The sequence below is a fragment of the Cyclopterus lumpus genome, chromosome 14 (assembly GCF_009769545.1).
Source record: "Cyclopterus lumpus isolate fCycLum1 chromosome 14, fCycLum1.pri, whole genome shotgun sequence".
Taxonomy (NCBI): Eukaryota; Metazoa; Chordata; class Actinopteri; order Perciformes; family Cyclopteridae; genus Cyclopterus; species Cyclopterus lumpus.
The window spans coordinates 12,526,280-12,550,553 of NC_046979.1; the positions used below are offsets into that span (position 1 = coordinate 12,526,280).

Sequence of the window (24,274 nt, forward strand, 5' to 3'; positions counted from 1 at the left end):
ACCAAAGGTAACTTGAGCCATTTGTTTGTTTAATTGTTGCAATTAGAAATTCAAACTTTAAAGTTGGCTAAAACAATTCTCAAGACCACTGAGAGGGTTAAATCCTTTAGCCGGTTGATACATCAAACATGTAGTTTCTTTGTACATAAAGCAATACCATAATCTACTCCTTCTGGTAGGAGCTGTCACAGCCTGCTTTCTTTCTTCTATCTCTGGCCAGAAAAAATATCAAATTCATAAAATGAATGTTCCCAGTTGTCTGGCATTCGGTACACAACGAGCAGCTTTTGAACAAACCTGGATTACACATTGTTTTACTTTTCAAAATGAGAAGGTCTTGACTGGGCTGTGCACTTAAAAAGTCCCCAAAGCAACAACACGTTCAATCATTAGCTGCGGGAAATTAATAATCCATCGGCACGCTAAGAAATGTGCATGAGTGCTTTTGAAAAGGCTACTTTCCCAAAATACAATACACAAAAGGAAATTAAGAGGGGTGAAAAACCCAAGTGTGCTGTTGTTGTTGGTGAAACAGCTCAGGGACTGTTTTGTTTAGAACAATTCTCGCCTCTTTATGAAACCAGACTGACAGGGGCATTTTGATACGATAGATTAATAATACTGAATATAATTAGCTTGTTACTGGGACAAGAGATAGGAGTCACTTTGACAGGATGGTTGATTAACAGTTCCAATTCACAAAACTTTAGAAAAACATATTTTTGACTGCAGCGGTCAGATCTGTCAATGTCTCCTTCATGGCATTTAAAAAAGTAGCCTATTTTTATGAAGTTTCTGATCAGAAGCCGTTTTCACAGCAGAAATAGACTTCTCATGTCACTAATAAAAGGTGTTACCAAAAACAACGGTGACACTTCTGTGATCTGTGGTTCCTAGAGTCCAAAAAAGTAGGATGGGAGCAAGAGCCTTCAGTTATCAAGCTCCTCTTTTATGGAACCAGCTTCCACTTTCAGTCTGGGAGGCAGACACAGTCACCTCATTCAAGAATAGACTTAAGACTTTCCTCTTTAATAGTGCTTATAGTTAGGGCTGAATCAGGTTTGCCCTGGTCCAGCCCCTTGATATGCTGCTATAGGCTTATAGGCTGCTGGGGGATGTTTTAGGATACACTGAGCACCTATCTCCTCTTCTCTCTCTACTTATGGATGAATTTACATCTCTCCATTGCACCTTACTAACTCTGCTTCCTCCCCGGAGTCTTTGTGACTTCACATCTCATAGGGTCCATTGGACCTGGAGGTGTCTGATGCCTGGTCCTCCTGACTCGGCCAATAGCCCCTGCTGATTGTCCCACCCCCTCCTCTCTACATCCTCGTTTCATGGAATGGAGGTCCATTCATACATTGTTATATTCATGTCATGTGTTTATGTAACTCTATAACGCTGTTCATTCTGTACACATGACATCTATTGCATCTGTCCATCCGGGGAGAGGGATCCTCCTCTGTTGCTCTCCTGAAGGTTTCTTCCCCTTTTTCCCTGTGAAAGGGTTTTTTCTATTATTTGGGAGTTTTTCCTGATCCGATGTGAGGTCCTGGGACAGGGATGTCGTATGTGTACAGATTGTAAAGCGTTCTGAGGCAAATTTGTAATATTGGGCTATACAAATTAAACTGAATTGAAAAATTGAATCTGTTAAGTAGTGTGTTAACCTGCACTTCCCTGAGAAGTTTCAAAGCCTTGGTATACAGAACAGGCCAACAATACTCTAACACTGGTGCTCAAAATTGGGGTACGTGAAGGCACTCCAGGGAAAAAACACATTTAAAATTAGAATAAATTCAAAAATCCTTTAAATAGCCATTTGTCTAAATATTCAATACAATTTAAGTGTATGTTTATATACTGAATTTGATATATTGTATATTAAATCAGACTGATGGCACAGCGCTGTGAATTAATCTGTTTCAACCAAAAATGCTGTGCACTGGTTTGGGGGAACATCACTGAAAAACCAGTGCTCTAAAAAAGGCTCATTTACAGATACTTTGAAAGTTTGTGAAACACTGAATTCTAGATTAAAGCTGGTTCAAGCTGGTTTTGTGACGCTATTCGACACATTCTGCTTCCATATTTGCGTTGAAGGCATCACAGCAAGCAACCTGCTTCAAACAAGACTTCAAAAAGAAATAAAGAGAAATTGTGCATGTAAGGTTTTATAGAGAATTATATTGATACAACGGAGGATCTGACTGGGTGGATGTGAAGTTAATCAGCAGTGACAAACACTACAACCACAGCTGCTCATGACTTCCATCTACTATTAAGTACAAACCTAAAAAGGAGACGCACACTACAATCTTTTCCAGAGGCAGGCCTACATTTGGACAGGTTTGACATTTTTTTAAATGTTTCAATACATGGTAAAAAAGTTAATATACAGAGCTGTAAACAAAAATGCATGTTTTCTTTTAGAGTAAAATAACACAATTAACGTCACAAAAAAAGATAATGGTTAATCACTTTCAGTTTTTAAAAGTGTGACAGGGAATGATTGATAAGCAATATTGCTTTATGGGAGCACTTTAATAATAATAATATTGGCGGGTAAAAGGCTTAACAGCACCCCCCCCCCCCCCCCCCAGTCAGTCAGCATCAAACAACAGAACATGAAACAGACATAAGAGACTATTTACAAGTGATCTTTTTTTGTTTTTCTGTTAAAATTATTTCTACTTAATGTGGCGAACTTCATCACAATGCAACAACCCACAGCTGATGACAAGGATGTACTGATGTAGTGTGCATGTGGCATATGCAAGTGTGTGAATTTGTGTAACAGTAGGAGCGTCGGCGTATGAAAAGTTTAAAAAGTTCAATGTCCATATTTTCTTTTCTACGTCATTCCTCCACGACAGAGTAGACGCGCCATTTCTGTTTGTCTTCCCTCACTTTTTAGCTCATCTTCTTCGCGCCGCTGGCTTCTTGCGACCCTACAGAGGAGGAGGAGAGGGGGGAGGAGAGAGAGAGAGCGGCAGGGTGAAAACAATGAACAGGAAGCGTATACATTCTTCCACACTTCTTAAAATGTGTCTAAAACTCTCATATACAATTCATGTCAACACTTTCAGTACCTTCGGTGTTGGCTCCTCCTCCTGCTCCTCCTCTTCCTCCTCCTGCTCCTCTTCCTCAGAGTCGTCTTTAGCAGTAGCTGCCTTCGATCGCCCACCACGCCTGGATACCAGAGGGGAAACGCTCTGAATCAGAATGTCTCAGCATGCAATGGGGAGACATTAGTAAACGTAGAACCACGGCTCAACACAGAAAGTCACACAATTCTCTAGTATGTCGAAATATCACTCATTAGGTGCCACACCTTTTTTGTTATATTCAAACTCTTACTATAACCTGACAGTAGTTCACTAGAAAGATCTTTAAAAACAAATCAGTTTCCTTTGCCGCCTCATAATGCTTCTGAATGTATTTGCAAGCTGGTCAGAGCTGTTCGTATGAATCAGGGTTCTGTTACTTTATTGGCCATTTCAATCAGACACTCAACTCTGGTTGTTTTTCTTTGAATCTTGCAAATGCCATTTAGGAGCACTAAAGGCAGAATAACCAGATTTCTCTCTCTCACACACACACACACACACACACACACACACACACACACACACACACACACACACACACACACACACACACACACACACACACACACACACACACACACACACACACACACACACACACACACACACACACACACACACACACACACACACACACACACACACACACACACACACACACACACACACACACACACACACACACACACACACACACACACACACACACACACACACACACACACACACACACACACACACACACACACACACACACACACACTTATTATTATGTGCTTTTCATGGGATGTCATATAAGCCACCATGAGAATATGCTGTATATGAAAAAGGTATTGTGATTGAGAAGATGTATGTTGAGCTTCAACAGAAGTTCAAGTAAACATTTTTTTTGACCTTTAAGTTTTCTATTTGAAGAAAAAATATTCGAGGCTGGTCCATTTTAATTTCTTTACCAGTCAGTAGCAAGTGAGCAAAAAACTAAATGTGGCACACAAACGGCTTTCCAAAGTGCAAATGGTGTGCTGGACTTTATGCAACAGCCTGAAAGATGACAAAGCTACAAAGTGCGCATCTTACGCCGGTTTCTTGGCAGGCGGCTGAGCTGATTTGGGTGGTCGTCCTCTCCTCTTCTGCGGTGTAGACTCTGCTGACTCTGTGCTGCTGTACGAAGACAAAATGCAAACGACACCAGAGTTTGAGACAGAAATTAATCTCGCTGACGGACCGCTCGGTTCCAACAGCCGACTCCTCTGTCCACTTTACTGCATCCGGTTTCTTACCCTTGTGATCGCCTCGGCGTCCTGGCCGGCCTGCCTCCCTTCGTCTTCAACTCAATATTTTCACTGCTCCCGTCATCCTCCGCTTCCTCCTCGACCTCTGCTGCTGCTTCCTCCTCCTTTTCTTCCTCCTCCTCCTCTTCCTCTTCATCCTCTGGCGGAGGAGCTGCCTTCTTTCGGCCCCTCTTTCCCTTGGCAGGAGTATCCTGACTAGGAGTAGCAGACTTTGGAGGGCGGCCCCTGCGTCCTTTTTTCGGCGGGCTGTTCTGCTCATCCTCTGGCCGGTTGTCCTCGTCCCACTGCTCCTCGGACTCGGCCACTGCGGCTGTATTGGCCGCCGCCTTCTTGCGTCCTCGTTTTGGTTTGCTGTCCTGGTCTTCACTCGAGGCCACGCCTCGTTTGCGACCGCGGGGTTTTTCAATATCCTGTAAAAAAAACAAAACAATAGTTGATACGGAGCGATGGGCTTCCTGCTGTGTGAACCTCAATCTTTCATGAACGAACCAGAGTTCTTCTATTAGTTTAAATGTTATGCTTTTATGAATGGCAATGTCTTTCAATCCACAGAAAACTTGTTAACTGTCTGGTTTCCACAACAGTTTTGCTCGCCGTGTAGATAAACTGCTCAAAACCTGATATCTACTTAAATTAATTGGAGAAACAAGTTGGAAATTCTTTGTAAATATTGGTACAACCCTGTGAAACATTTGAAAGGTATGCAACATTGATACTTTTAGCTAGAAAATGTTATATTGTTTGACATTTAGAGAAGAGGGAATTGCTAAACTGCACCGATTCAGAGCTAAACAAAATGATGCAGGCAGCCGGTCTCCAGGAGGTTATGAATAGTTAACACAAAGTATACTTGCTAATCCCATCTCAACTTAGATCCAGCGAGTGTTTACACAGTAGAATCAAAACAGTCACTCGGGTTTATGACTGGAAACACTCCACTGGATCGCAGCAACAAACCTCTCTCCTTGTCCTAAGCTACCGTGTCATTTCTGATCATGGTTTGTGTATTTGTGCTGTCATACTTTAAAACATGATTAAGAAAATGTCAGTTTCATTGCTTTTAATACTGAAGACCAAGATCATATTGTAAACAAAAAAGCCATTTTATATTTCATGTTTATCCTATTGGTGTCATGGGCGCTCTCAAAAACTAAATTACAGCCAGGAGTAAATAAAGCTTCAGTTTCTAGAAATAAGGTTGTGCAAATATGATCCAAATTACAATATCAGCAACCTTTCCAACTGAATGGAGTAACATTATCAAGAGGATTTTATTAATACATTATATTTGTATTGACCGTCTACAAAAAATATTCCAATAGTTGGATGAAATGACTCCATAATATAACAAGCTTTTAGACATTACATACACACAAGATACTGTGGATATGATAACTAAGCACATTTTCACTCTGAAAAAACACAAATAACTATAAATTAGAAGACAAAGAAACTAAAGACTTTGAAAAGAAAACATTGATGCACTTCTGCTATATTAAAATAAGCATTCTCACATCACAGAAGATATTATTATACCAGTACATAAAGAGGTTTTAATACCTTGTCAGTGCTGTCTGCTCTCTTTAGGCTGATGTCCTCGTTTTCACTGTGATCCATTTCTGTGCTGTCAAGCCTGAAACAGTAATTATTAATTGTTACTATTTTACAAACCAATAAATAAATGCAGCTAAATAAAAGGTGCAACGAGATACAAAAAGCCATCCATTTGTCTGGTCCTGTGTAATCTATGAACATATATCATGAACATGTTTTCTTTATTTCACATTTGGTGAATAATTAGATCCAGAGGTCGTTCTGAGAACATTTGGAACTGGACTGGATTCAGTGTCTCAAGCACACTTCAGCAGGGGACAGACTTATTGATCAGGGTCTGAACTTGGGTTGTCAGCTGGAGCCAGAACTTAACCTTACACTCCTCACACATCTAGGGAGTGCTTTAATGGCACAGACTGGCCTTCTGTCTGTTCTTTTCCCAGTGTTCTTCTTTTTGTTTGTGAAGACAGGCAAGTGGCCTTGAGTGGGGGGTTTATGTGGGCCATTGAGAATGAAACAATACCAATATTTACAACATCAAAAGTATTATCTACAAAGAAAAGGCCACTCAAACACTCTGCCCTGCTGCTGGGCTCACTTCCCCCAGAGGCAATCCCGCCACTATTTTTTTTTACCATTACCGTAATGTATCATGTCTTGTACCTGGTCTTGCTGCGTTGTGGGGAGCCTGGGTTGGACGAGGGGTCGTCGTTGCTCGCCGTCTCCATACGTGAAGCTTTACTCTGGAGCTGTTTCCCCGCTGACGACAGCGACTTGTTTACTGCACCCAAAACGTTAGCCGACTTGGGCTTGATGAGGGAGGGGCGAGAGAGAACCGGAGTTGGATACGTGTTCCACTCAACAAAACACAGAAATTAGATGCAAAACCATTTCATATTAAGCCTACCTTTCCAGGTGTGAAGAAAGACTTCATCTCTGGCGGGAGAAAGTTTTTTGTGTTGCTGAAATTCTGAAACAGGGATAAATCTTATATCAGAGAACAATCCCCAAACACAAGCTGAGAATTATGAGAAGAAGTTTTGCTGTTGCCAAACGATCTCATTCAACTAAATGTGAGCCAGATACCTCGATAATTCTTGTGTTTACACCAAAATCGTTGGCACTGATAATCAGATTACTACCAGGTACCACTGGTACCTTTTAAAGAGTTGCATATCCGTTTGTACCCGTAACGTGTGAATCTTGACCCATCATTTAAAATCTCCTGAGCAGCTCAGCTGTTAACATATACATCAACAAAAAAGAATGTAAAAGAAACTGCAGGGAAATGCTTTGCGGTGCAGAAACAAACCTTGTCGGGTTTGGTGAAGAAGCATGAGGGCAGTACGGGGTCTTTTGGAGACTCTAGGCTGTAGGTGGTGCTCTTTGACATGATAATGTGCATGGCTACATCACACACTGTGTAGAGTTTCTGTACAGGGAAGAGACAACAATCTGGTGAGCAGGAAGGCAATAAGAGCAGTGTGATATAAAAAAAAATAAATATAAATATACATACATACATACATACATACACACACATTAAGCAGATGTAATATATTTACTTCGTTGGTTTTGGGATCGCTGGGGGCCTGGGCATCTTTTGTCTGTTTGATATTTTCCACCATTTTCCTTATGAAGGCATGGCTGTTGTTGTCATTCTTAGCCATGATAATCTCCAGGACAAACCACAGAGCCCTAATAAAAAGGAAAGAAAGTTTGACATCAGTCAATCGGACTTTGAATTCTAGCTATACGTTTGTAGGTTTTTCCCTTTAAATTTCCTGAGAATAGACCTTAAACTGCACATGCAATTCAAGACTAATGGCAACGGTAACATCACTATATTCTCTATGGGGGAACCGTGATATCATTCAGTGTTTTTCCAGCCAACGTAGCTGTGTGTCCCCCAAAAATATGATTCTACAACGTAAACACCAAATTGTAATATTCCACATTGATCCAAGAGTAATCTATAAAATGTGCTTCTTTCCATTTTTTATGTATTCTTTTGTCATCAGTGTTACCAGCAACCAACGGCTTCCTCAAACACTACTCACTCTTTAATTTCTTTGAGCTGCTCAATGTCCTGTAATTTGACGTAGTCCGGGTCATGTGCCAGCAGGTGGATGGTGTAGGGCACCACGTACTCGGGAAGCAGAGAGAACAGCTTGTCTGTTGTCATATACACACACGGTAAATACATATTACATCATATTTCCTCATTACAACAGTGATACTAATTACCGCCATGAGCAGTGGTGCACTACAATTCCTTTTTAATTTCCTCCTTACAGTCATATCATATACTTGTATATACACACACCTTGCATGTATTCTGTTTTTAAATGTAGACTGTAGAGCAGGGGTATTCAATTAAAATTCAACAAGGGCCAGTTTCCACACGCAAAAGTCCAGAACATCGCAATAATGTCTAACAAGCACTATTTTTTAGTTAGCTTGAAGTAGCTTAAACGTTGTATTAACGTCTTCATGTAGTCACTAACTAACTGTCAAATCAAAAATACAGAAAGTTCAATTGAATACAATTTCAAATTGAAATGGATGAATTACAAATAACAAATTCATGTTTGTCTTATTTCAAGTAAAATAAGGGCTGGAATAAAAAAATTAAATTCAGTTCATTCAGGTGTGAAGTGATGTCACAATATTATATTCGCTTCAAAATACCACTTTAAAAAAATCCCTTTGGTCTTTGGGGAATATTGGAAATAGAAGCATCTGTCCATTCTTGGCTCTGGCCTCGCTTTGGGAGTATAGCCTGATCGCAACCATTTACAAAAAGAAACAATCGTCAGATTTTCTTTTGTTCAGTTTCTTTACCGCTGATGGCAGCATGCTGTTTGAGGTACTCTCTGCGTATGTTGACATTTTTCACCAGGCACTGGCGAGCGTGAGCCCTCCTCTCCTTAACAGGGTCCTTGGCACACAACGCAAACACTGCCATGTATTCCAGAGGCAGACGGAGGCGGCACAGGCCCCGGTGGAGCTTCTGGGAAAAACACTGTCGCACCTGGTAGCACTCATCCTAGAGATCAAAGATGAGGAAACAGTGACAATGATCAGGAGGAGACGTATTAAGGTAGAGAGAAAAACATGGAAAAGAGCGGTGGAGTAAGGCTAAGTGTTGGAAAGAAAATGATACCTGATGTTAATGCATCATTTCAAAACAAATATAACATCAAACTGCTGAAAACAAAAAAAACAAGATGCAGAGCCCTAAAACAAGCAGAAGCTTAGCATGAAAAAAAGCAACAATTCATACGTTGATGACGAGCGCACACAGCTGGTACTGCTCCAGTGTGATGATTTCATGATAGCAGGGCTCCTGTGCCAGCTTGAGCAGGGCGCACGCTGCTGCCAGCCGCAGCCTCGACATGTCTGGTTTACTGGGGGAAAGAGGGGAAGGAGCAGAGGAGACAAGAGTAAACAAGGATGTCTTCATTTATCTGCACGTGTTTGCGATTAAAGCCCAACATCCCCCAGGGTCAATACCCATTAAAAATCCAGCGCGTCACTGAAATTTACATGATTATGATCTCAAGACAAAGCTTACTCTAAGCTGCTCAAAAGGCTGACACGCATACAGACAACCTTTGTTTCAGGAAGAAATATAGGCTATGCCGTTTACCCCATCCTGCCCTGCTCGGTTAAGTCGCCATCACTGTGTAGAATAGCAGTCAGCATCCTCAGCGTGGAGTTGCCCGATTTGCTCTGATTGTTCTTCACTCCTAGTAACCACCGCACCATCAGCTTTATGCCCTGGATCTGAATGGAGGGGGTAGGAAAAAAATCATTCTTTGGTCAACAAAAGTGCATTACTTGAGCTACAACATTCATAATGGAGGGGAAATGTCTCCTCATTTACTTGTGAATACATGTATACTGCAAGATCAATGATTGCAATTCTTTCTCTGAAAGTATTCTTCAGATGCATGTACAAAGGATAATCAAAAACACAGCAGAAGACTGAACAGGTGGACATCTTCTAAGAGACAAACGAGGGTTCAAGGCTGACCTTGGCCAGAGTCTCTGGGGACACTTCTTCATCAGGAACCCAAAGTTTGGTTGTCTTCTTGCCCGGGATCTACCGACAACACAAATACGACTTTAAGACTTTGAACTGCCTACATTGGTATTTTAGCTTGTGATGACATTTCTTGGAGAATCTTCAAATGCCTCATACGTCTAAAATCTGTACAACAGAAGCAAGTCAATAAACCATAATCATTTATAAAAGTATAAACAATAACAAGTGTTTTTCATGAAATCTGAATAAATAAAAACAATTTTTTTTTTTTTTATATGTAAATAAATACATTCTGAATGTGGAAACATGAACAAAACATTTCTCAACACAACTCAGATTATCTATCCATCTCTTGGTTAAAATAATACTGATCATAGAACTGTGATGAAATTTCAAAAGTTTGAGATATATATATATATATATATATATATATATATATATATATACACACATGTACCAGACTCTCAACCCGAGTCTGGTACATGTCATTTATGCATGTGTACCCTGTCATTCATGAGCAGATCCTTCACAATGAAGTTGGCGACTAGAGATTTGAGCGGTGCAGCAAACTGTTCTGGGGCCAGCTGAGCCAGATGACCCAGGGTGGTCAGAGGAGTGATGAGCTGCTCAAGGTTAGCGGGGTCTAGGCCTTTGTGCAGAGGCTGTAGACACAAACACACAACATTTCATTCACCGTTTGATCCTGGGGCAGACATGCAGATCTACTGGTGAAAAAAACAACATGGACGTCACATTATATTTGACAAACTGTTCGGCCGTGGGAGGTGTGTCTATCACATAGCAGCATTCGGTGTTTCATTTATTTAATTTATTGATGCACTTAAAGTGAATATTGAGTTCACCTTAAGGTGTCTTTTAAAAAGAAAAAACATTTTCTAAATATGTCAGGCACATATATCAACATAATCTGTTAGTCTGCATAAAATAATAAAAGGGCAATTTAATTGAAAGAACACAACATGTGTAAATGGCTCGCAAAATGTGTCAAACCAGGTACTTATATTAGTAAAAACAAATCTAAAACCAAAGAGATGGGACTGACTAACCTCGAAGATTTGGGCGAAGTGTGTGTCTCTGTTGGTGAACATGGCGTTGATGCAGTGGATGGCGTACTTGGCCTGGCGAGGCAGCCCCCTTTTGGCTTTGGCCTGCAGTACAGGCAGCAAAACGCTTGGGGGAGCAGGCAGGAGATCACCATTACAAACCATAGAAGTATTGTCATAAGTCAGAGTGCAGCATGCTCAAAGCGAACCACAGTGATTTCTATGTCCCAACAACTACCAGTGTTTGACTGCATAAGCTGCTGTAAACTGGACAATGAATTAAAAGCATCAATCAGGCAATGAAACGTACGATTTAATATGAGGAAAACTCTCTTCCAACTTGCTGCCAGTGTTCTTGAAGATCTGCAGAGCAGCCTCCGCGACCTTCTCGTCATCCATCTTCAGACAACCCAACAGAGACTCAAACGTCTCTGCAGAGTGGAATGAAACCGGGTGTGTGAACGAAAGCACCTGGGATAAAAAAAGAAAAAGAAAAAAAGGGGCAATAGCATATTCTGATGAATATTTGTCAGCAAAATCCATAAAAAAAAGAAGTTTGGTTTGTGTCACTGTGAAAACTTCTGCTGCCAGCTTAAGTTTGGGTTTCTGGCTGCTTTTTTAAATTACCTTCAGCAGTTCCAGTCCTGCTCTGATGGCCTCTTCAGTGGGGACGCCCTCCTCCTCATCATCAGCTGTTCCGTCAATAGATTTGTTGACCTGCTTTATCAACGCACTGATTGATGAGGGTAAAGATAAAAGAGAGATTATTAAAAGTCATACACTGTACAATTGAATCAATCAGCACTGGCATTTTCAGTTTGTATCAATGTGACCCCCCCCCCACCCCCACACACACACACAGTACCTGATGGATTCTGTGTCGATGTGGACAGGCGCAATTCTTTCCAGAAGGAACTTGACCATTTCCAGGAATGGATTGCTGGGCTGTTTGGGGCTGCCAAGCTTTTTAGTGATGTCTCGCTGAGAAGGGAACAACAAATATTTTTTCTTTTACAAATGTATTCATATTATAAACACACACATATACATATATATATACATATACATATATACATATACACACACACATACATATACGTTATAAAAATATATAATAATGACACTTATGTAGAAACTCGGTCAATCAACCTGTCTCCCACTTTTTGACTTTGTTAAATTTTGTTGGAAAAACTAGTTCTGTAGAACCATATTCACTTTAAGTGACACTTAGCACTTGCTGGTCTACATACTACAAATATAAAGCCCCTTTATACTAATCTGACGGCAATTTATCAAATCAAATCATATTTCTCACATACACAGAACAACGCGAAGTGAAACTCTTTTGAGCCAAGCTCTAGAAAGCAACTAACAAGTTGAAAAAAATAGAATACTATGATAAAAATATGTATATTGGACAAAAAGAACAATGAACGACATAACAGTATGCTTCAGGGAAATGGAACAGGATGGCCATGAGTGAGTTTCAGAAATACATTCATATGCAATATATGGCAGGCGGATGAATTATAATCATGATATATAAATTATGTGTAGCGAGTTATAGATGGTGAAAGTTGCCGCCTCCTCCTCTCCATCTGAATCAACACTCTGGTCGGCCGTGGTTCAAGTCTGAACGTTGTCAGATTATTGGCTGCAGCAGCACAACGTGAAAGAGCTCAGAGAGATTTGTGTGTGTTTCGCCCTCTAACGCCACGGTTACCAATGAATTATCTTAATCATCATCTTTTATGCATACAATCAGTCCATTACACTGGGAAATTATATTAAAAACGCCAAAGTCAAAGATATCCATCTTCTCATATCTATGTCCCCCTTGCGGTGCAACCATGGCAAAGGAGGCTATAAAACCCTTTTATAATAATTACAAAAACAATAATCAGACCAATAGTATCTTCGTTCCATTTATGCCAACAGTGTGGATGAATAAATGAATATCCAGTATACTCTTTGAATGCAGCATGAGAGTTAAACAAGAGTTAATGTCCTGTCATTCAATGGTTGTGCACTGTTGGATATTATAAAACATGGGCAGCAGAGTCGGGTATCAAATAACATCTGCTGTCATGTCTGAGTGGAGCTGTAAGGCACATTAACAGACAGCTGAGTGGGACTCGGCTTGAAGCACCTATTTATGAAACAAAAACATTTTGTACCACCTTTTGTCCTACATGGTCTTTGACTATTTCTTCATACAAACGATAGATTGTAGATAGACTATACACATTACTGAAGACAAACTCACATTAATTAAACTATAACTTTAAGGGTATGAATGAAAACAAAACCAAAGCCAGTGGCTGGATGACGGCATTGACTCCACGCTGAAGAGGGAAACATCAATACTCACCACGCAGACTTCAGCTTGCTTGCAGGAGCATGAGGGGCTGACCAAGGTTTCCAACTGATCTCTGACCCGCTCGTCTTCATCCAGAACCTGAGCCAGCTTCTTCACAAAGTCCTGAGCCTTGCCCGGGTCCGGCAGGTTCTCTATAGTCACACAGTAATATGAATACAATGAATACATTTGAAACAAAGTTAGGTCAGGCTGTTTCAGCAATGTCATTAAAAAAAGGCTGTTGGTAATTCAAACACCGAGATATATGGTTTCTGAAAGAAACTTGTTTGTACCAATGTGTGTGTAAATCCCTTACTTGTGATCACCATGACCTTGGCAAATACGGCCTTGCTCGACGCTTCAGACTATAACAAAACGCATAAAAAAAACAAAAAGTTTAGAAACATGAGACGAGAGGATATTAAAAATCAGCTTTTGTTGTAGTGTGCTTCAGTTAGTTACCTTAGGTTTTTTAACCAAGTCCAGCAGGTCTTTGACATTGTGCCTCAGCAGATTCTGGCACTTCCACATCTCGTTCAAAGCTCTGAGAGGCAGGTGAAGAAGAGTCAACGGACAGAGATAGAAGCAGATGAGGAATCGTAATAGTACAGTAGAAAAATAAAAAAGGGACTGCATTTCATTAGTTCGCCCTCACAATCTTTTTTTCCTGAAATTTTTTCCAAGGTAAACACTAATGAAAATGACAAGTTGTGTTTTGATCTTTTTTTTATGAGAAATACTTACTTGACAGCATTTGTGTCCAGGGTGGCATACAGGTAGTAAAGACACTTCATCCTCTCAGCGGTTTCCAGGTTGTGAGGAACCATGTACTGGGCAAAGACCCGCTCCACCAGCAACCTGTGCACATGGAAGGAATCATTTGGATTTAAATGAAGAATATCGTCAGATACATAATATCCTATTCAATGGTTTGAGCTTAGAGTCCTGATAGGTATTAAGCTACTGTTGGATTTGTTTATTATGAGCATCTAGACCAGGGTCTGAAATTGAAGGCCCGTGACAAAGTACCGTTGAAAATGTGGGAATGCCGTTGAAATAAAAAGATGGGGCCCAAAAAATCAAATGCTTTTCACAAGTTCCCTCTTAAATTTGAACAAATAACTATGTATTAACTAGATAACCGTTCCTCACTGGCCACTGGCAGTTTCTAACCAAACATATCAGAGACTATCTAATTTAGTAGACCGATATGATTTCTCAGCGGTCCCAGAATAATCTCAAATTTTATTAACCCTCATCAATGGGGCATTTTTAGAATCGTTTTATCCTTACATTTTGGATAATCAATTTCAGAGGCTTAAGAGAGACTTTGCTGAGCATGCACAAGTATTTCAACACTGCCCTATTTATCCTTCATACAGTTATACACTCAGGCACTTCCTGTTACGGTACAGACTTTTCCTGTTGGCAGCTGAGTGGCTCCACTGCAGCAGAGTGATTCAAAGGATAACTGCACCCGCAGACACTGTTCAGCACATTTCTACATTTGAGGCAATGAGGTTTCATGAAGTTGTCATTCAGGCATTTTTCAGAGGTGCCCATTTTGCCTCAACGTGGCTCATCTACATGCACTGCAGTCAGTGACGTTTTGCAGAATGACATTAGACATTCCCAGTAAGGCACTGCAGGATCTGGAGAAACAATACCACACCAAATGTTCCAGGTATAAGTGTAGCGAGTGATACTGCAATGTCCCGTCTGGCTCCGCGAATGCTTTCAAACATGTCCTACATATTTCAAGTGCATATGAAAACAGCTGTGACTGTTTTCCATTATGGAGCCCTGAGGCTACAGTGGGTGGTGTACGTATGATTGTCAAACTGCAGCGACTAAAAATGTTTCAAGTCTCGAGGGAAGCCTCTGCTTTTTGGATTATGAAGGGCTGATATTTAAAGCCTGATTTTACTTTTTGTATTTGAGATGGGTTAAAAGTGTTTGGCTAACTGCAAAACATCTGCTATAGAATATCTCAATGTGATGTCATTATTTACAATTGTCTTGTAACCCATATTAAATCAAGAAAAGCTATTTAGCCAATAGCTCAAGGCACAAAAGCTGCGGTTGAGCAATTGAGCTCACTGACCCTAATCAGCATCTTTAAGGGAACATATTTAAATGTTCTACCTTTTTAACAGTTACCCCCAGGTATTAAATGCATTATAAAAAATCATAAAGGGATTTTGACTTTTCTACTTTTATATTGGAACAGCCAGGAACACATTCAGACAAACCTGTCATCGATGCTGTTTTGGTAGTAGATATGGAGCAGCTTGTCTTTTATCCAGGAAATCTGTTTAGAGGCCTCCCTCCCTCCCTCCCCCTGCAGCGAGTACTTCCTGTAGATCGATGCCAGGCCCATCATGGCCTCCTTACGTACACGCCACTGATGGAAGAGGACAGGGCAAGATAAAAGACAATTACCAATCATGACAACTAGTTAAATGAGAACTATGTGAGAAGCTGCAGTGGCTGTAGTCCACACCAAACACAATAACACTGACCACGATAGGAAATATTCTTTAACAAAATCAGAGACACTGATGTAGTCAATAAGCTAAATAGTTTGACAGCATACCACAGACACAATCAAGTCATAGAAACAAAGCTATGTGTATTGGTAAAGTAAATTACAAAATTATCATGGTGTGTTCAAATGTTAACTCGCATAAATACAGTTGTTTGAAAAATGGATCTTAGAAGGAATTATGACTTGTTTAATTAACTTCCTAACACAAGCACCTTATATTACATAGTTAAAACTACTAAACATCGCTTAATCAAAGCTTTAGATACAATAATAAATTCCTATTCATTGGAATTATTGTGTTTTTATGCAAATAACCACTGTATTTGACAATGACACAAGATAACATTTACATTAGTTTGACCTATTTTGTGGCCAATTGTCCAAAACTGTTGATTTTAGCAATTTTTAATAAGCCTACATATTATTTTTTGGACAAGCGAGTTTGGCCTTTGATTCAAGTGAAACTTTTCCCGATTTCATATTGGCTGTGACAAGATTTATTTATTTTAAAACCATATTGTCCAGGCCTTGATAGAACACAATGATAAACAATATGAGACCATAGAGTCCAATCCCACACACAGAGTTGTCCACTTACTCTCTTGTCCAACGTCCTCTCCTTTACAAAATTGAGCAATGCATCATTCACTAGAGACAAGTCTTTCTTGGCAGCAGTTACTATAGAAACGATGACATCATGGCGGATGGCCTCCTCTGGGTCATGTGATCTAACCCTCAAGAATTCTGGGAAAGAAAAAAGGAACAAATGAGTAGGAGACATCTCTAACACAGAAAATATCTGGCAAGTACCTCATCACATAAAAATAGCACATTTGTTAAGGAACAACAATAAGTGTGTATAAAGTAAGTGTTGCGGCATCACATCCATATAGTGGCAAAATAACTCAACGAGCAGGTTTCTGAGTGCATAGAGGTCAGAGCATTGCAGCCGATTTACCTGTGAGGTCTTTGGCCAAGTCTGGGTGGTTCATGAGACAATGACTGGCAAACTTAACACACTCCAGCCTGATAGGCACATGGATGTCATTAAACCTTTTGGGGAAAAAAAGAAATGAATGTTAATATTGTCAACATCACACGGCAAGCACACATTGTAACTCAGGAAACCAAATGTGAGATTTTAATGATTATATTGCAATAAAATCATTAACCAAGCGACAAACCACACATTTAAAACTGAATACAGAAAAAACTATTTCTAAACCCATCAAAGAGTGTTTGACAAATTACAAGGTGGTATTTTGATTGTTTAAAAGCATGAATGAACTTTGTTGAATGACGCAAATGTGATGATGGTGAGAAACTACAACAAACAATACGTTTTATAACAAGAACCCTGTTTTGCATGAATGAACCATCAACAATACGCAACAATAATGGAATGTTGCAAAAAAACAACATTGTAACCCTTATGATGATATAGAAAATATGATTTCTTTCAGACTTTTAGGATCCGTGGATGCCATAGTCACAACACTGACCCACCTGCCGAGGTAACACTGCCAGAGTGGTTTATTCTGTGCAGCCAACTCAGAGTCCTTGGCTCCAAACATCTTAGCCAGAAGCTTCACTACTTGCAGCCTCTCGTCATTATCATTACTCTGCGGAGACAGAGTGAAGGAGAGAGAAATTATGCAGAGAATTTGGCTGTGTTGAATGGACAGACAAGCATCGTCTATTGCATTGGCAACATTACCACTTTCATAAAACAAAAAGGCAGCAGCTTCTTTGGTATCAATCTTGTTTTAGAATGAGCTGTGAAGAAGTAACAGCAGAGACAATGAGAGGTGAAGACAAAGGAAGACAAGTAGAGGGGAGAGAGGGTGAAAGAAGAAAAACAGCGGGGAGAGAAAACAAGCAAGGAGAGGAGAAATAAAGATGGAAAAGTGATGGTGAGACAATGAGTGAGTGAGCATGAGAGAGACAGACAGAGGGAGAATGTGTTATCTGTGAGGGAGAGATTTTATCACAGCTATTATTTTGAGAAGACTGCAGTGATCTACGCTCCCTCTGAACGGTTAATGAGTGTTATCCATCAGCAGGAGGCCTTTATGAGACACTGCAGAGGCAACATTATGCTGACTGGCGGGCTGCTCGATCTTTCTAATATGAATCAACAACCCTGCAGAGAAAGTGAAACTGTGCAATTCTGTGGGTAATAGGTTAGAGAATGTGGGTCTGTGGCCTGGTGAGTGAATATACCCATAATATTACTCCAAGAATGGCTGCTACATCCATCTCATCACAACAAAATTTAATAACCATACTAATGCAATGTATTTGTCAAATGTCCAAATAAAGTGCAGTCGGGTGCACGAAACAATTATACTAACAACATGATATGACACTCTCTCACTCACACACACACACACACACACACACAAGCAGCTATCAATGTTTAGCTGAAAGAGTGATTTTTTAAATTTTACTACCTTGAGTTTAAACTCAAGCTGCGGCAGCACCGAGAGCAGCAGGTGGCTGTCTATGCTGTAAAGCTCCAAGATGAGGTCAAAAACATGTTCAGACAGATCACTGACTGAGGTCTTCCCCAGCATCAGCACCTGGTTGAAGAACTGACGAAGAGGACAGAGAAGGAGGAATAATGGTTACTGATAACACATTCAAATAAATAAATAAATATATATATATATATATATATATATATAAAAAAAATGCAAGATGGCGCCGTGCCTGTCGCAGTAGCTCTGTGTGTTTTAATTTCTTGTCTTTTTATTGCATTGTGTATATATTGTGCATATTTTCATACTTAATATTAATACGTTGTGTTTACTCTGTAAGCTTGTTTGCTGCTGCTACAACAACCAGTAGCCTCCGTTAATCTGAATTCATAACTCTGAAGCTGCATGTATACAATGTGAGCCTCGGCACAAATATTTGGATGCATCAAATGTTTTATGCTCAACAGCTGATTTGAATTACCAACTTATAACTTAGCTTCATCTTTTGCCCAGAGATAAAACTCTTGGCAGTGCCAACACATTTCTGGCGTGCTTGGCCTTGGTTCAACTACACTGGCAGTGCTCGTGGCATGCTCTTCCCATTAGGCTTTGTGAGACAAACTTTGAATCTACAGCATGCACTGTTTCACCAATAACAGGTAGAGCTGTAGGATTTATTTTGTTTATGACTACTACAGGATATAGACATCGGCATGGTGTTTAATTTAGGAAAAGGATTATACATCCAAAAGAGAAAAAAAGATTGAATCTTACATTGGTGATGTACGGTTCAATAGCCTGAGCAGTCCTCTTCAGCAGAGCTTTGGCCAGGTCATACGCTTGTTTATTCAAATTCTAGACAGACAAAACAATTGGCGAATTAAAAAAAAACAGATCAGAGAGCATGTTAAGACAGATCACAAAAACTACACATGTCCAAAATAAGGGTCTAATCCATAATTTCTTGTTTTTCACTCCCATTTGAATGTTTGTACCCAACAGACTGCTTTACCTCTTTTCACCTGCAGGGGTCTCATTGAATTACAGAGGATGGAAAATTATGTCAGTTACTGAGCACCAAAATGTATGATGTGTGTGTTTATGTGTGCGTGTGTAAGGTGTTCTTATGTGATCGTGTACATTGAGAGTGTGTGCATTATTTTGTGCACATACCTTGTGTGCAGGCACCAGGTTGACCAACACGGTGTCCAACAGCTCCTGTGATACAGTGTCTCCCTCGCAGATGATGGAGCTCATCAGGTCCACCATATGCATGTGCACCTTCTGGTTATGGCCGTTGCTACGGAAACACAGCAGGAAGGGTCAGAGACCATGGATGTTAAAATACAATATTCCTGTTGAGGCAGCAATTTAAGATTAGCTGGGCTAAATCAATATGTCAGATATTCCTTGGTAGTTTTTAAAGTTTTAAGATTTACTTGCAATTTGTAGGCCTCGTGTTTTTCAATTACTGAATCTCATCTTGAAAACAAACAGACTGCGGTGCACTGATCACACAGATGATGGGTGGACTTGCTCATAATGATCACATTACATTGGAAAGTAACGCTTATTACCTAAATTTGTATCACAGCAATTGCTGTCCTGCCAGGCATTACTAGTCTCATTACCTCCCATTCACTGCTTCACTTACACACAAACAAACATGAAGCCTGCACTCCCCTACACCTTCAAGCTCACTTTAATATTTCAAGCAGAGCGCTTTAAATTCTCCCCATATGATAACAACAACAGTGTTGGAACAACCTTGACACACAACCATCATTTTGCTCCAATGGTGATGAGCCCAATTCTGCACTGCAAAAAGTGGAGGCTATGTGGGAAGGGAAAAATAAAATATGGACAAACAAACCCCACGACAAATATGGAGACAAACATTAACAACCAAACTAAGGCGGGCTTCAATGAAAATACTTACTTGATGACTTGGAAGAGTGTTCTGTAAAGCTGGGTGAATATCTCATTGCTGTCTTCAAGCTCAAAGCAAATATTGTAAGACTTCACCCATGCTATGTTCTGAACAAAAGGAGAGAGGAGAGGAGGCAGGATGTCAGTGACAATACAATTTACAATGGTACCAGACTAGGAAGATGAAAGAACAATGTGGTGAGGAAGGAGGGTATTTACACATACAGAACAACATTAGCCATTGTTTGGAGATGCATTTGTGGCCACCAGGTGAATTCATCATCTTTTAGCTTAGTTTTTCTGGTCTTCACCTACTCCTGAAGGAAACATCTGTCCCTTTAGCTGCTAAAATGCACCACTGTGTTCACCAGCTAGTCGCTGGCGGTGTCAATCGGCTGTACGGTGCCGAGCAGGTAGTGTGTTAGTCTTTTCCTTAAACAGTTGGTGGTTACATTTTGAGAATATTTAAGGTTTCCATTCCACTTTAAATTAAACAAATAACAAAATAACCAAATAATAAAAACCGCAGTACTTTAGAATAACAGAACCCTTAGGAAAATGTAGCCTTGAATTAAACTAAGACATGTGGTTGCGTTAGCCATCTATCTAAGCCGAGAACGGATACAAGTCTAGCTGAGTCCTTCCCGAGTCCTCATCACACACATACTTGAATCCAGGAACTGCCAGAGAGGCGTGGAGAGCAAACTCAGAACGCTGCCGTTTAGAGGGTTTAAGCAAAGTTGACTTTGAGTTACATTAACTCAACCAAAGCATAAAAACAGCATGTACACATTTTGATAGGTGAAAAGAAAGTGTGGGTGAAGCATCTGACCGTGTGACAGAGGAATTGTTCTGCTTTAATGAGGACAGGAGCCCATGTTGCCTACAAACCGAGAGGTTAAAGCTCTCCTTCGCTCACGGCGGTTATGGACGCTACAGGTTGATTCAAACCTTTGAATAGCCACAGCTCAAAAAATGGTCTTCGGGAAAGCCCTATTTGAAACAATTAAGACTGAAAACTAAACCAAACCATTAAATGAAGAATATCAGAGTAAAATATTATTTATTAAAAAAAAGATCCTACAAATACTGAGGGATTTAGAATAGTACTTTTTGGAAGGCAAACAACATTTATTAATGTAATCCGTTTTAAGGTGTTCAGAGTCTGCTGCAGCCTGAAGGAGAAGAAAAACAAAACTGACAGATTGATGCAGATATAGATAAACATGTATCCTATAAGCTTCTGTTGTACAGCAGAAGAGAGTGCATATAATTCAGCCACCACTGCTACCTCTTGTGTCTTGCCCTCCACATCATTTATTTAATATGATTACAGTTGCATAAGATCTTGAATACAGACATGAATTAGTGAATGCATTCAGAAGACCAGAGGTCAAATGCTGTGTGAAATTCTGATTCACTGATAAAACAAAACTGACAATGCTTACATGGACAAAATGAGCCTTTAGGTCAACAAGCCACACAACAACTGGACTCCTGCACAGGTGTTGTTTTGTGTAAGTGACTCTGTTGCAAATTATAAACTATTACAATATCACTACACCAGCAATAATGCACAAAAATAGGAGCAAATAGCTACCGATTGATATACAGTGGATTACTTCTAATACAAAGAGAACAAAGAATATTCAAGAATCAGACCATTTAAAAAAATAATCAACACCGAGGTTGTTGATCGTGAAAAGTAACAAAAAATTATAGTAAATAGCAACTAACCCAAAACCAGATAACTTCATCTGTAAGGATATTTAACAAAGATTCAGAGTGAAACCAGGATAATTTAGAACAATACAGTATGTTTCACAAAGGAGGTTTGATATTCCATGGAAACATAACCATAACTGTCTTGCTTTAAGATCCCCAACAGACATACAAATATTCTTCTTGGAATAATGTGGAGTTTCCACTACAATAAAGTTCAACTATCCATAATGAAATGTACTTATTTTCTTTTTATAAATTTTTTTTAACATTTATTCCTTCAACTTCATTTCCAATCTATGAATACTCAAATATGGTTCATTTGACAAGTTCAACTCTTGGACACAAGTTGTCTCAGTCTCCTACTTCACTGAAAAGTTTGTGTTCTGGAGGCTTCAAGTGTCCTGTTTAAGTTGCATATTGGACCCCGATCGGCTTCCAAACTGCAACAACGGCCAACTAATGTCAGAAATCAAGCTTGTACATACACACCTGACAAAAACAGCCTTGCAGTGTCAAACTCTGCACAGTGAAGCCGTCATGAAGTAAACAAAATATATTCTTGAGGAGAGGGGCAGACAGAACCACCCCAAAATATCTTCTTCACGGCTACACTGTGAACATTATACTTGCAGTAAAATACAGACTTTTCACAATAAGCCCCGATTTTAAAAGGCTTCTATCTCTCAAAGTTATTTCTATTAGCAATGTACAAATCATTTAGGGTCGTGACCTTCTCATTATAGCCAGCGCTGTCATTTACTAGGTACAAATATATCGCTGGCTGAATCCATTATATTGTGAAAAATGTGTACAAAGTCAGAAGGCTTTTTATTATCACTGTGCCAGATACATGTAATCTACACTTCACACTAGATTAAAATTTGATTAATTGTGCAGCCCTATTTGAGAGTGTGACTTTTTTCATATTTATACAACAGATGTGTTTGATGAAATTGTTTACTAGAGCAGTGTACAAATACTCGTTACAAGTAAAGGTTATGTATACATAATGTTACTTAAGTAAAAGTATTTGCATCAAAATATTCTTAAAAATAATATGAATTATGTTGAATGGCCCATTTCAAGGGTAGACCTATATCACTGGATTATAATTATTGATACATAATATGCATCCCTTTAATTATATTTTGCATTACGAATCTGTAGTAGCCTAGTAAACTAATATGCTCAAATAAATGTAGTGATATTTCCTTCAGAGTTGTAGTTACACAAGGGAAACACTGCATCGTCAACTATATCCAGTGAGTATTTATGGTGTAATGTAAATGATTTATAATGGTTTAATGGGAATAGGCTAGAGAGAGAAAGAGAGAACGACAGCCCCTCCCACAGTCCTCCTCAGTTGGTAAAATTATAAACCTGCAAGACTCCCGATAGTAAACAGGACCATGTTGTGGACGACTGTATTGATCCAGTTTAGTACATGTTAGTTACATTGATTTTACCTTTACTTGGGCATAAAGGGGTGGATGATAATTTGTTATGTTGAAACATATTCAAAGTGTAGGACCCCTGTGCAGTCACCTTTCATCTGTATGCTTTGCACATTTCCGTCTTCCACAACAACTCTCTGGTCATTGTGTGGATATCCAAATGCTACCACACTGTTGATTTAAGGAATTTCTTTTGAGGATATAAAGCCAGAATGTCAATTACTTCTGACATTTTTACAGCTCTTCTCAGCGCTTGAGGCGAGTGGCACGACAAACCGCCACACAAACATGTGTTGCGTGATTCACTGGAGCAGAGATTTTATACCGCACACACAAACAACCCGACTTGTGCAGCAATGCAGGAATCAGGAGACATCAGATTAGCAATATTTGTACCTGTAGTTATTTGTAGAAAACAAGCATCTACAAATGTTGAAACCTAAATTAGATTCAATGAGGGATTCAAATTCGATACTGGATTAAAATGTGTTCCAACCGTAGTATTGATCCATACACATCGTCACGTACCTCAAGCAGATAGAAGTATCTGTTGAACTGGGCGCTTTTAGTGTCCTCCAGTCCTTTGAGCTGTCTTGTGATGAACATAAAAATGTCCTGGACATGAAAGAAACGGACATGTAAATGTACTACACACACACACACACACACACACACACAGATAAGCTGTACTTATAAGTATATAAA

The 24,274-nt window shown here is 39.7% G+C and overlaps 1 protein-coding gene across 2 annotated transcripts in view; it reads right to left on the reverse strand.

Annotated features, from left to right (window-relative positions):
* Window positions 1-2,170: 2,170 nt before the first annotated feature.
* The window catches only part of pds5b (PDS5 cohesin associated factor B), a 28,835-nt gene continuing 6,731 nt past the window's right edge, over window positions 2,171-24,274 (reverse strand). Inside the window, exons 4-35 of one of the 2 annotated variants that reach the window (XM_034550104.1) lie at window positions 24,098-24,184; window positions 20,401-20,498; window positions 19,635-19,761; window positions 19,236-19,316; window positions 18,435-18,575; window positions 17,488-17,603; window positions 16,940-17,034; window positions 16,580-16,725; window positions 15,686-15,837; window positions 14,178-14,291; window positions 13,896-13,977; window positions 13,750-13,798; window positions 13,446-13,585; window positions 11,940-12,055; window positions 11,702-11,807; window positions 11,385-11,545; window positions 11,078-11,201; window positions 10,514-10,672; window positions 9,999-10,067; window positions 9,612-9,748; window positions 9,246-9,369; window positions 8,804-9,008; window positions 8,020-8,134; window positions 7,525-7,657; window positions 7,272-7,391; window positions 6,867-6,929; window positions 6,623-6,768; window positions 5,966-6,038; window positions 4,394-4,815; window positions 4,191-4,271; window positions 3,096-3,195; window positions 2,171-2,954 (exon numbers count right to left, since the gene is read on the reverse strand). In XM_034550104.1, coding sequence (XP_034405995.1) covers window positions 2,922-2,954; window positions 3,096-3,195; window positions 4,191-4,271; window positions 4,394-4,815; window positions 5,966-6,038; window positions 6,623-6,768; window positions 6,867-6,929; window positions 7,272-7,391; window positions 7,525-7,657; window positions 8,020-8,134; window positions 8,804-9,008; window positions 9,246-9,369; window positions 9,612-9,748; window positions 9,999-10,067; window positions 10,514-10,672; window positions 11,078-11,201; window positions 11,385-11,545; window positions 11,702-11,807; window positions 11,940-12,055; window positions 13,446-13,585; window positions 13,750-13,798; window positions 13,896-13,977; window positions 14,178-14,291; window positions 15,686-15,837; window positions 16,580-16,725; window positions 16,940-17,034; window positions 17,488-17,603; window positions 18,435-18,575; window positions 19,236-19,316; window positions 19,635-19,761; window positions 20,401-20,498; window positions 24,098-24,184 — 3,915 coding nt within the window. In that variant the 3' untranslated portion in view covers window positions 2,171-2,921. Of the gene's footprint in view, window positions 2,955-3,095; window positions 3,196-4,190; window positions 4,275-4,393; window positions 4,816-5,965; window positions 6,039-6,622; window positions 6,769-6,866; window positions 6,930-7,271; window positions 7,392-7,524; window positions 7,658-8,019; window positions 8,135-8,803; window positions 9,009-9,245; window positions 9,370-9,611; window positions 9,749-9,998; window positions 10,068-10,513; window positions 10,673-11,077; window positions 11,202-11,384; window positions 11,546-11,701; window positions 11,808-11,939; window positions 12,056-13,445; window positions 13,586-13,749; window positions 13,799-13,895; window positions 13,978-14,177; window positions 14,292-15,685; window positions 15,838-16,579; window positions 16,726-16,939; window positions 17,035-17,487; window positions 17,604-18,434; window positions 18,576-19,235; window positions 19,317-19,634; window positions 19,762-20,400; window positions 20,499-24,097; window positions 24,185-24,274 lie in introns of both variants that reach the window. The other variant, XM_034550103.1, reaches the window with a different exon arrangement.